The sequence below is a fragment of the Bos mutus genome, chromosome 1 (genome assembly GCF_027580195.1).
Source record: "Bos mutus isolate GX-2022 chromosome 1, NWIPB_WYAK_1.1, whole genome shotgun sequence".
Lineage (NCBI taxonomy): Eukaryota > Metazoa > Chordata > Mammalia > Artiodactyla > Bovidae > Bos > Bos mutus.
The window spans coordinates 64,738,775-64,751,530 of NC_091617.1; the positions used below are offsets into that span (position 1 = coordinate 64,738,775).

Genomic DNA, 12,756 nt, shown 5'->3' on the forward strand with positions numbered 1-12,756 from the left:
CTACTATTCAGTGTTATGTTTGTTGTGATTTTTGTTATTGTTAATATTTATTATCTATAATTAGTTTTCATCTAATCCTATTTTACATAAGATGTTTACTTGGATTGACTGATGAATTTTATCAGATGTCTTTCCAGAACCTATTGATATAACAGTTAAGTTTTATCTTTTGATAAAATTTGATTTAATGAACATCAATACATATCCTGGTATTGAGGTTTGTTAATTTAAGTGAGTTTAGGCAGCCAAACTCCATCTAAATCCAACAAAGATATACTTAATTATTTTTTCTCTTCCATGCTTATGAAAGAAAAAATACTAATGATCTCCTTCTGGGTTTATAAAGCAAACTCACAAGTATTTATATTTTTCTGAAAATGCTGTTTCAATTTAAATATTACTATCATGGGAACACATTATTAAATGAAAAAACCAATAAGAATTATAGACATTTAGAAACTAAAGATTGCATTCACAGGAAGTAGCATCAATCTGTAAGGTACAGACTTCTTTTTAGAAATGGTAGTTGCGAATACATTTATATCATGAAGAATATTATTTGCTTTTCTGTGTCTGTATCTTGTCAAGTCTTATTTTATAAGCAGAAGTGCCCTCAGTGTCAAGGCTGAGGCCTGGAGAACTTTAAGTTCAGGGAGAGAAAAGAGTGAAATATGTTAGTAACAAATGAAATATGAGGTACATGTACATACTTAAAGTTCTGTAATACACATTATTTAATCATGGTTTATCATTATTTAGTAAACATTCCTGGACTGGATTTACTAGTATCTTATTAGTATTTGTTGACTATATACAGCTTCTCCATCTTTGGCTACAAAGAATATAATCAATCTGATTTCGATGTTGACCATCTGGTGATGTCCATGTGTAGAGTCTTCTCTTGTGTTGTTGGAAGAGGGTGTTTGTTATGACCAGTGCATTTTCTTGGCAAAACTCTATTAGTCTTTGCCCTGCTTCATTCCGTATTCCAAGGACAAATTTGCCTGTTACTCCAGGTGTTTCTTGACTTCCTACTTTTGCATTCCAGTCCCCTATAATGAAAAGGACATCTTTTGGGTGTTAGTTCTAAAAGGTCTTGTAGGTCTTCATAGAACTGTTCAATTTCAGCTTCTTCAGCGTTACTGGTTGGGGCATAGACTTGGATTACTGTGATATTGAATGGTTTGCCTTGGAAACAAACAGAGATCATTCTGTCGTTTTTGAGATAAGCCAGAGGAACCAGAGATCAAATTGCCAACATCCGCTGGATCATGGAAAAAGCAAGAGAGTTCCAGAAAAACATGTTTCTGCTTTATTGACTATGCCAAAGCCTTTGACTGTGTGGATCACAATAAACTGTGGAAAATTCTGACAGAGATAGGAATACCAGACCACCTGACCTGCCTCTTGAGAAATCTGTATGCAGGTCAGGAAGCAACAGTTAGAACTGAACATGGAACAACAGACTGGTTCCAAAGAGGAAAAGGAGTACGTCAAGGCTGTATATAGTCACCCTGCTTATTTAACTTATATGCAGAGTACATCATGAGAAACGCTGGACTGGAAGAAACAAGCTGGAATCAAGATTGCAGGGAGAAATATCAATAACCTCAGATATGCAGATGACACCACCCTTATGGCAGAAAGTGAAGAGGAACTAAAAAGCCTCTTGATGAAAGTGAAAGTGGAGAGTGAAAAAGTTGGCTTAAAGCTCAACATTCAGAAAACGAAGATCATGGCATCTGGTCCCATCACTTCATGGGAAATAGATGGGGAAACAGTGGAAACAGTGTCAGACTTTATTTTTTTGGGCTCCAAAATCACTGCAGATGGTGATTGCAGCCATGAAATTAAAAGATGCTTACTCCTTGGAAGGAAACTTATGACCAACCTAGACAGCATATTGAAAAGCAGAGACATTACTTTGCCAACAAAGGTCTGTCTAGTCAAGGCTGTGGTTTTTTCCTGTGGTCATGTATGGATGTGAGAGTTGGACTGTGAAGAAGGCTGAGCGCCGAAGAATTGATGCTTTTGACCTGTGGTGTTGGAGAAGACTCTTGAGAGTCCCTTGGACTGCAAGGAGATCCAACCAGTCCATTCTGAAGGAGATCAGCCCTGGGATTTCTTTGGAAGGAATGATGCTAAAGCTGAAACTCCAGTACTTTGGCCACCTCATGCGAAGAGTTGACTCATTGGAAAAGACTCTGATGCTGGGAGGGATTGAGGGCAGGAGGAAAAGGGGATGACAGAGGATGAGATGACTGGATGGCATCACTGACTCAATGGACGTGAGTCCGAGTGAACTCCGGGAGTTGGTGATGGACCGGGAGGCCTGGCGTGCTGTGATTCATGGGGTCGCAAAGAGTCGAAGACAACTGAGCGACTGAACTGAACTGATTAGTCTTTGTGCCTGTATTCTTAAGTACTTACTTTATAATGCTTAGAACAATCTAAAATCATGTATACTGTAGTATGTAATGTGTTTCCTGTGAAATCACTATGACAGATTTTTTTTCCTCACTTGTGACCTTTGTAGTAGTCCATCTCTCTTTCTGTTCCTGGAGATAGGCAGCAACTGATTTGCTTTTAAGTCATTAGGGATTGTTTGAACATTATAGAAATAATTCCTCCCTTTCTTTCTTTGGCTGTCTGTCTCTCTCTCGTTTCTGTCTCTGAATCCATATACCCAATGTGTTTAACACGTTGAAAGATGATTTGGGCAGCTGGGGCAAAGTTTAAGATTGAATTAATGACAGGCACATAAAAACTTAGAAAATGCAAATTAAAAAATGTAACATCAGGGGATAAAACATTTGTGAGGCAAAATAAGAGAGCAGTATTAATAGAGTGTTAACACTGACTGCTATGATTTGTTGAGAAGATGGAGATGTGGCAAGGGTGTTTGTATGTGTAATGAAGAGGTGGGAGAGAATTTTTTTGGGAAGTCAGTTAATAGCAATATAAAAATGTCATTTTCAGACACATTAGGTAAATGCCAAAATAAATAGCAAAAAGATTAAAAAGTGGTTGCCTCTAGAAAGCAGGAAATGGGCAAAGGAAGGGGATAGATTATTTCTAATTTTCTTGATATGTCCTATAGAATTATCTGACATTTTAAAACTATGTGCATGATTGAGTTTGATAAAAATAAAGCTAAAATGATGAAGAAAGAATATACAGATGTAAGATTTTAATGTTAAAAATCATATTTCTATTCTATGCATTTCCAAATATCTTATAAAATGGTGGTATATTTGGGATTTATCTTTATTTTTCTTGGTTATATACCCAGGAGGGAAATTCCTGGGTTATAGGGTAACTCTGTTTCACATTTTGAGGAAAAATGAGTTATTTGTCTTTTATTACTGAGTTGTAAGAGTTCCTTATTTTTTTCTATGTAAATTCCTTATTAGATATGATTTACAAATATTTTCTCCCTTTATGTTTTTTTTTTTTTACTTTCTTGATAGTTTCCTCTATAGTATAAAAGTTTTTAATTCTCACAAGGGTCAATTTATGTTTTTAATTTTATTGCTTTTGGTGTCATATTTAAGAAACCATTGCCTAATCCTAAGTCACTAAGATTTAAAAACATGTACTTTCTTCTAAAATTCGTATAGTTTTGCCTCTTACATTTAGGTCTATGATCCATTTTGAGTTATTTGTATATATGAGTCCAACTTGATTATTTCGCATGTAGATATCAGTTATTGCAGTGTCATTTGTTGAAAGACTGTTCATTTCTCATTGAATTGTCTTAGCACCCTTGTCAGTAATCAATTAACTGAAAATGTGAACATTTATTTCTGGGATCTAAATGCTGTTCCACTGATCTAAGTGTTTATCCTTATGCCAGTAACTTATTGTCTTGATTATTATAGATTCACATAAGTTTTAAAAATGGAATATATGAGTGTTCCAACTTTGTTCATCTTTTTTTTAATTAATTTTATTTTATTTTTAAACTTTACATAATTGTATTAGTTTTGCCAAATATCAAAATGAATCCACCACAGGTATACATGTGTTCCCCATCCTGAGCCCTCCTCCCTCCTCCCTCCCCATATCCCTCTGGGTCGTCCCAGTGCACTAGATCACTTTGATATTCTGGGTCTCTTGAGTACTCATATGAATCTTAGGATCAACTTGTCAAATTTTTGCAAAGAAGAAACAAACCAGATTTTTTTTAGGGGTTGCATTGAATCTGAAGATCAGTCTGGGGAGTATTATCACCTGAACAATCTTAAATATTTTAATACATGTATATGAGAAGCTTTCCCTTTATTTAGGTCTTCTTTAATTTTTTTCAACAATGTTTTATAGTTTTTAGCATGTAAGCTTTATGCTTCTTTTGTTCATTACTGAGTACTTTATTCCTTTGGTTGCTATTGTAAATGAAATTGTTCTCTTAAGTTTGCTTTGGGATAGGGTATCACTAGTATATATAGAAATATAATTTGTACATTAATTTTACAATCTTGCCTAATTTCTTTTTAGTTCTAATAATTTTTTTCAGTTATTTCTTAGGTTTATATGCACAAGGTCATGTCATTAGCACATAGTTTTAGTTATTTCTTAAAAAGTCTGGATGTCTTTTTTTTCCCCCCTCACCTAATTGTCCTGGAAAGGATGTAGAAGTGGCAAGAGTGGACACACTTGTTTCATTCCTGACCTTAGGGAGAAACCATTCATTCTTTAACTGATTAGTATGACATTAGCTGAGGGTTTATTGTACATGCCATTTATCAGATTGAAAAAGTTCTCTACTGTTCATTTGTTGAATGTTTTTTAATATGAGTGGGTGTGGATTTTTTGAAATAATTTTTCTCCATCTATTGAGGTGACCATGTGATTTTTGTACTATGTTCTATTGAGATAGTTCAGTTACTCAGTTGTGTCTGACTCTGCGACCTCATGGACTGCAGCATGCCAGGCTTCCCTGTCCTTCACCATCTTCCAGAGTTTTCTCAAACTCATGTCCATTGAGTCAGTGATGCCATCCAACCATCTCATGCTCAGTTAGCCTCTTCTCTTCCTGCCTTCAATCTTTCCCAGCATTCAGGTCTTTTCCAGTGAGTTGGCTCTTCACATCAGGTGGCCAAAATATTGGAGCTTTAGCATCAGTCCTTCCAATGAATATTCAGGGTTGATTTCCTTCAGGATTGACTGATTTGATCTCCTTGCAGTCCAAGGGACTCTCAAGAGTCTTCTCCAGAACCACAGTTTGAAATCATAAATTCTTTGGCATTCAGCCTTCTTTATGGTCTAACTCTCACATCCATACATGACTACTGGAAAAACCGTAGCTTTGAATATACAGACCTTTGTTGGCAAAGTGATGTTTCTGTTTTTTCAATATGCTCTCTAGGTTTGTCATGGCTTTTCTTCCAAAGAGCAAGTATAGTTTAATTTTGTGGCTACAGTCACTGTCCACAGTGATATTGGACCCCAAGAAAATAAAGTCTGTCACTGTTTCCACCTTTTCCCCATCTGTTTGCCATGAAATAGAAAATGATCATTTTCTGAATATTGGGTTTTAAGCCAGCTTTTTCACTGTGCTCTTTCAGCTTTATCAAGAGGCTCTTTAATTCCTCTTCCCTTTCTGCCATTAGGGTGTGTCATCTGCATATCTGAAGTTATTGGTATTTCTCCCATCAATCTAATTGATGTGCATCATCTAGCTGGGTGTTTTGCATGATGTACTCTGCATATAAGTTAAATAAGCAGGGTGACAGTGTACAGCCTTGACATACTCCTTTCCCAATTTGGAACCAGTCTGTTTTTCCATGTCTAGTTCTAACTGTTGCTTCTATACATGCATACAGGTTTTTTAGGAGGCAGGATAAGGTGGTCTGGTGTTCCCATCTCTTGAAGAATTTTCCACAGTTTGTTGTGATCTACACAGTCAAATGCTTTAGTGTAGTCAGTGAAGCAGAAGTAGGTGATTTTCTGAAATTTCCTTGCTTTTTCAGTGATCCAACAGATGTTGACAATTTGATCTCTGTTTCCTTGGCCTTTTCTAAATCCACCTTGAACATCTGGAAGTTCTCAGTTCACATACTTTTGAAGCCTAGTTTGAAGGATTTTGAGCATTACCTTGATAGCATGTAAATTGAGCGCAACTGTGTGGTAGTTTGAACATTCTTTGGCATTGCCCTTCTTTGGGATTGGAATGAAAACTGACCTGTTCCAGTCCTGTGGCCACTGCTGAGTTTTCCAAATTTGCTGGCGTATTGAGTGCAGCACTTTAACAACATCCTTTTTGGGGATTTGAAAGAGCTCAGCTGGAATTCCATCACTTTCACTAGCTTTGTTCGTAGTAATGCTTCATAAGGCCCACTTGACTTCACACTCCAGGATGTCTGGCTCTAGGTGAGTGATCACACCATTGTTGTTATCTGGGTCATTAAGACATTTTTTGTACAGTTCTTCTGTGTTTTCTTGCCACCTCTTCTTAATATCTTCTGCTTCTGTTAGGTTCGTATCATTTCTGTCCTTTATTGTGCCCATCTTTACATGGAATGTTCACTTGGTATCTCTAATTTTCTTGAAGAGATCTCTAGTCTTTCCCATGCTAATGTTTTCCTCTACCTTTTTCCATTATTCACTTAAGAAGGCTTTCTGATCTCTCTTGCTATTCTTTGGAACTCGGTATTCAGATGTGTATATATATCCTTTTCTCCTTTGCCTTTCATTTATCTTGTTTTCTCAGCTGTTTGTAAGGCTTCCTCAGACAGCCATTTCGCCTTGTTGAATTTCTTTTTCTTGAATTTGGTTTTGGTCACCACATTCTGTACAATGTTATGAACCTCTGTCCGTAGTTTTTAAGGCACTCTGTCTATTAGATCTAATCTCTTGAATCTATTTGTTACTTCCAATGTATAATCATAAGGGATTTGATTTAAGTTGTACCTGAATGATCTAGTGGTTTTCCCTACTTTCTTCAATTTAAGTATGAATTTGGCAATAAGGAGCTCATGATCGGAGCCACAGTCAGCTCCTGGTCTTGTTTTTGCTTACTGTATAGAGCTTCTCCATCTTTGCCTGAAAAAATATAATCAGTGTGATTTTGGCATTGACCATCTGGTGAAATCTATGTGTAGTATTGTCTCTTGTGCTGTTGAAAGAAGGTGTTTGCTATGACCAGTGTGTTCTCTTGGCAAAATTCTGTTAAGCTTTGCCCTGCTTCGTTTTGTAATCCAAGGCCAAACTTGCCTGTTACTCCAGGTATCTCTTGACTTATGCTTTTGCATCCAGTCCCCTATAATGAAAAGGACATCTTTTTTTGGTATTTGTTCTAGAAGGTCTTGTAGGTCTTCATAGAACCATTCTACTTCTTGTTTTCAGGCATTAGTGCTCGGGGGCATAGGCTTGGATTACTGTGATGATGAATGGTTTGCCTTGAAAATGAACCCAGGTCATTTTGTCATTTTTGAGATTGCACTCAAGTACTGAATTTTGGACTCTTGTTGACTATGGGGGCTACTCCATTTCTTCTAAGGGATTCTTGCCCACAGTAGTAGATACAATGGTCATCTGAATTGAATTCACCCATACCCATCCATTTTAGTTCAGTAATTCCTAAAATGTTGATGTTTACTCTTGCGATCTCCTGTTTGACCACTTCCAGTTTACCTTGATTCATGGCTCTAACATTCCAGATTCCTATACAGTGTTGTTTTTTACAGCATTGGAGTTTACTTTCACCACCAGACACATCCACAACTGGATGGTGTTTTTGTTTTGGCTCAGCCTCTTCATTCCTTCTGGAGCTATTTCTCTGCTGTTTTTCAGTAGCATATTGGACACCTACTGACCTGGGGGTTTCATCTTTCAGTGTCAGATCTTTTTGCCTTTTCATACTGTTCATGGGATTCTTATGGCAAGAATGCAGAAGTATTTTTCCTTCTCTAGTGGACCACGTTTTGTCAGAACTCTCCACCATGACCCATCTATCTTGGATGACCCTGCATGGCATTGCTCATAGCTTCATTGAGTTACACAAGACTGACCCTTGTCATGATTTTTCTTAGTTTTCTGTGATTGTGGTTTTCATTCTGTCTGCCCTCTGATGGATGAGGATAAGAAGCTTGTGTAAGCTTTCTGATGGGAGAGACTGGCTATCAGGAAAAGTGGGTCTTGGTCTGGTGGGCAGGGCCATGCTCAGTAAATCTCCCACTTTTCTGCTGATGAGTGGCTTGCTAATATTTTGGGGAGGGAATTTTATATCCATATTAATTAATAATTAGTGGTCTTTAGTTTTCTTTTCTTGTGATGACTTAGTTTCCAGGATCAGAGTAATATTGGCCATAAAATGAATTGGGAAGTATACCTACCTCTAGTTTTGTTTTTTTTTTTGAGAGAAACTATATTCTGATTATTGTTATCCACATTGATCTGCATGAGAATTTAGAGTATCTTCCTCTTGACAATTTTTGTTTATAAGTCAAAACAAAGACAATTGAGAATGAAGAGGGAAACACCTCAGTTAAGGATCATGAATAGAAAGTGGGTTTTGTTGCTAAGTATATTTTTTGCCAATTTAGTTGAGAATTCTTTGGAGATTATAGAACAATAGTTCGTTGGTTAAAGACATTGTGGTATATTCATACTATAATGAGCTCTACAATCTTTAAATAGGTTGAAGAACATCTAAATGTATTGTTTTGTGGAAATATTTCCATAATATGCTATTAAGTAAGAAAAATACAGATTTGGTTATATATTAATATGCTTTTGCATATATGTTCTTACATGCGTTAAAGGAAAATGAGGACTTATGCAATGAACTCTACTTTGTTTTATCTGGGGAATGAATTTTAGATAAACTACATGCTATCTTTAATCTTTTCATCTTTGAATATTTACAAAAGCAATATATTATAAAAATATTTCCATTAAAAGTAGTTTTTGGACCACTAAATATTTGACTGAACAAGATATAGAATCTCTTTTTTCCTGACTTATGTGGGTTGTCTATTTTTTTTTAAAGGTTCTAGCATATTTCGTTTTGAAATTAATTAATCTAATATTGCATATTCCTTTTTTACATGTTAGTCTTATCTCTTTTGTCATATTATGAGCTCTTTATATTTTTCTTTTCTTTCTTTCCCATTGTGATATTATGAAACCTTTCAAACATACAGTGGAGTTGAAAGAATTATACTGGAATACTCATATTATTTATATGTTATACCATTTTATGAGTTTTGACTAAAGTATACACATGTAAAATTCAAACCTTATCAGAATATAGAATATTACCTTCACTTAGTAAAGTTCCTTTATGCTCTTTCTAGTCAGTTCTCCTCAGTCAACCACTTGTCAAACCAAGTGATCAAAGTCAAAACCAGTTCTGATTTTTTTCACCATAGGTTAGTTTTGCTTGTTTATATTATATTTGTAATCATACTATACCTACTCTTTTGTGTATTGCTTCCTTTACTTAGCATAATGTTCTTGAGAATCATCCATGTTTTCGTTTCTGTCATTAGTTTTTATTATTTAATTGTTGAGTTATTCTATTGTATGCATATACCACAGTTTTGATGTTTGCTTCTCTTGTCATTTGAGTTTTTTCTAGGTTGTTAAAGCTCTTAGGGGTGTACTTACACCAATTAATATGTGGACATATGCTCGTTATTTTCTTGGTTACATACATAGGAGTGAACTTTCTAGGTCATAGGACAGGTATATGTTTAGTTTTTAAAGAACTGCAACATGTTTTCCCAAAGTGTTTGTGATTTAACACTCCTGCCAACAACACTTGGTGGCCTTTTTTATAAAACTAAATAATTATTTTAGTCATTCTGCTGGTTGGATAGTGGTATCTTGTTGTGACTTTAATTTTTATTTCCCTGATGACTATTTTCAGTATTTTCTCTTTCAGACAGTTCGGCATGGTTTTCCTTATCAGCCCACCACATTAGCCTTTGATCCAGTTCAGAAAATCTTGGCTATTGGGACGAGAACTGGTGCTATACGAATGTATCCTCCTTAATTTTTGGTTCATTATTTACTATATTAATGCCAATTAAATTTCCTTAAATATTCAGGTAAGTGAAATATTTATGACCAAATAAATTTTATTGTTTCTTTAGACATGAGTAACCCACGCCATCAAATTAATTGGTATATTTTTAATGTTTGTGAGATAAGTATTCATGTCCCTTTTAAAATCCTTGATATTGGTGATTTGTGTTTTGTGTTTTTTCCCTGGTTAGTCTAGCTAGAAGCTTATTAACTGTACTGATTTTCATAAGAAGCAATTTTTGGTTTTATTGTTTTTCTGTATTATTTTCCTATATTTTATTTCATTGATTCCTGATTTGGTCTTTTTTATTTCCTTTCTATTGATTAATCTTGGGTTTCATTTTATCTTCTTCTTCTGGTGTTCTAAGGTGAAAACTGAGGTCATGGATTTGAGAAATTTCTTCTTTTCTAATATATGCCTGTAGAGTTATAAATATCCTCCCAGATTTTGTTTTAGTGTCATCCCAGTTTTGTAAATAAACTTTTAAGATAATTATAGACTTATGCAGTTTTTAAGAAGTAATATAGAAAAATCCCATGTACTTTTTATCCGATTTCCCCCAATAGAAATATCTTAAACTATTAGTATACTACTGCTGTTGCTGCTAAGTCGCTTCAGTCGTGTCCGACTCTGTGCGACCCCATAGACGGCAGCCCACCAGACTCCCCCGTCCCTGGGATTCTCCACACAAGAACACTGGAGTGGGTTGCCATTTCCTTCTCCAGTGCATGAGAGTGAAAAGGGAAAATGAAGTCACTTAGTCATGTCCGACTCTTAGCGACCTCATGGACTGCAGCCTATCAGGCTCCTCCGTCCATGGGATTTTCCAGGCAACAGTATACTACTACAACCAGGAAATTGATATACTCAAGGTAAAGAGCATTTCTATCACTGCAGAGATTTCTCATGTTGCCCTTTTAGAGCCGCATCCTTACCCTCCAGTTCCCTCAGCCTCATCTTTGACTCCTGACAATCACTTGTTTGTTCTTTGTTTCAATAATTTTGTCACTTTAAAAATGTTATATAAATGAAATCATACTGTATGTAACCTTTTGAGGTTTGCTTTTTTCACTCAGCATAATTCTCTGAAGACTCATTGAAGTTGTTGTATGTATTAATAGTTGAATTTTTTTTATTGTTGAGTAATGTTCCATGGTAGGGATGTACCACAGCTTGTTTAACCTTTCACTTGCTGAAGGATATCTGGATTTTCAGTTTCTGATTATGATTAAAGCAGCTATGAACATTTGTGTACATATTTTTGTGTGAACATAAATTTTCATTTCTCTTGTATAAATGTCCGGGAGAGCAGCTGCAGGGGTTGTGCAATAGTTGCATGTTTAGTTTTATGAGAAAATCCCAAACTGTTGTCCAGAGTGGTCATAACATTTTTATTCCCACCAGTAGTATATGAGTGATTCTGTATCTCTATATCATTACCAGCATTTAGTGTTACTGTAGCCATTCTGATCATTTTCTGGTGATGTCTCATTATGGTATTCTTGTATATTTTAGATACTAATCTTTTGTCAGATATATGATTTGCAATTATTTTCTTCAGTCTTTTTCTTTTGTTTGTTATTTTATTTTTAAACATTTAAAAAAATTTAAGTAGTTAATTTGTAATGTAATAGTTTCTGACATACAGTAAAATGATTCATATATATATATATATCTTTTCTATTCTTATCCATTATAGTTTATTACAAGATATTGTATATAGTTTCCTATGCTGTATGGTAGGACCCTGTTGTTTATCTGTTTTATATATACTAGTTTGTATCTGCTAATCATAAACTCCTAATTTATTGTTCCCCTGTCTATCCCTTTTAGTAACCATGTTTCGTTTCTATGACTGTCAGCCTGTTTCTGTTTTGTAAGTAAGTTCATTTGTATCATATTTTAGATTCCACATATAAATGGTGTAATATGATATTTATCTTCTTCCAGTCTTCAGCTTATCTTTTCACCCACTTAATCGGACTTTTAGAGTCCAGTTTATCAGTTTCTCCTTTATAGATTGTGCTGCTTTGATATCACCTTTTAGAACTCTTTGTCTCACTTTGTATCTTATTTTCTTTTTTTTCTAAATTATAGTTATACATTTTATATTTAAATACAGATTCCTTTTTGAGTGAACTTTCTATTTGTATTGTCTTGTTTGCTTTTCATAGTAGGGTAGTACTGGATTCATAAAATGAACTGAGAAAGGTTCTCTCTACATCTGTTTTCTGGAATATTTTGTATAAAATTGGTGTTAATTCTTTCAATGTTTGTAAGTATTTTCTAATGGAGACTATGAGATTTTATATTACAGATTCACTTTTTAAAATTAGTTATAGGACTACTTTAGCGTTCTATTTTATTTGGATAGTTTGTAGTCTGTCTTACTAGTGGTTTGTAAATTTTTATTGATTTTTTTTTGAGGAACTAGCTTTTGTTTAATTGCTTTTGTTTTATTCTTTCCATTTTATCCTGAATTATCTTTAGTATTTCTTTGAGCTTATTTTGCTATTTTTTCCTAGTTTTTTGAAGTGGGAGCATGTTATTGATTTGAGAATTTTCATTCTCTTTTCTAAGGTGTACATTTAGTGTTATTAATTATCCTCCCAGCACAGTCTTAACTATTTCCACACGTTTTGATATGTGTGTTTGAATTTTCAGTCAGTCATATGTAGTTTTAAAAATTGTCTTTGAGACTTCTTTGAATCATCAATTACTTA

General features: G+C 34.8%; 1 protein-coding gene across 3 annotated transcripts in view; it reads left to right on the forward strand.

Moving 5' to 3' along the window:
* The window catches only part of STXBP5L (syntaxin binding protein 5L), a 338,367-nt gene that overhangs the window by 41,094 nt on the left and 284,517 nt on the right, over window positions 1-12,756 (forward strand). For all 3 annotated transcript variants that reach the window (XM_070369985.1, XM_070369991.1, XM_070369994.1), the window contains exon 3: window positions 9,890-9,987. In XM_070369985.1, coding sequence (XP_070226086.1) covers window positions 9,890-9,987 — 98 coding nt within the window. The remainder of the gene's footprint in view (window positions 1-9,889; window positions 9,988-12,756) is intronic.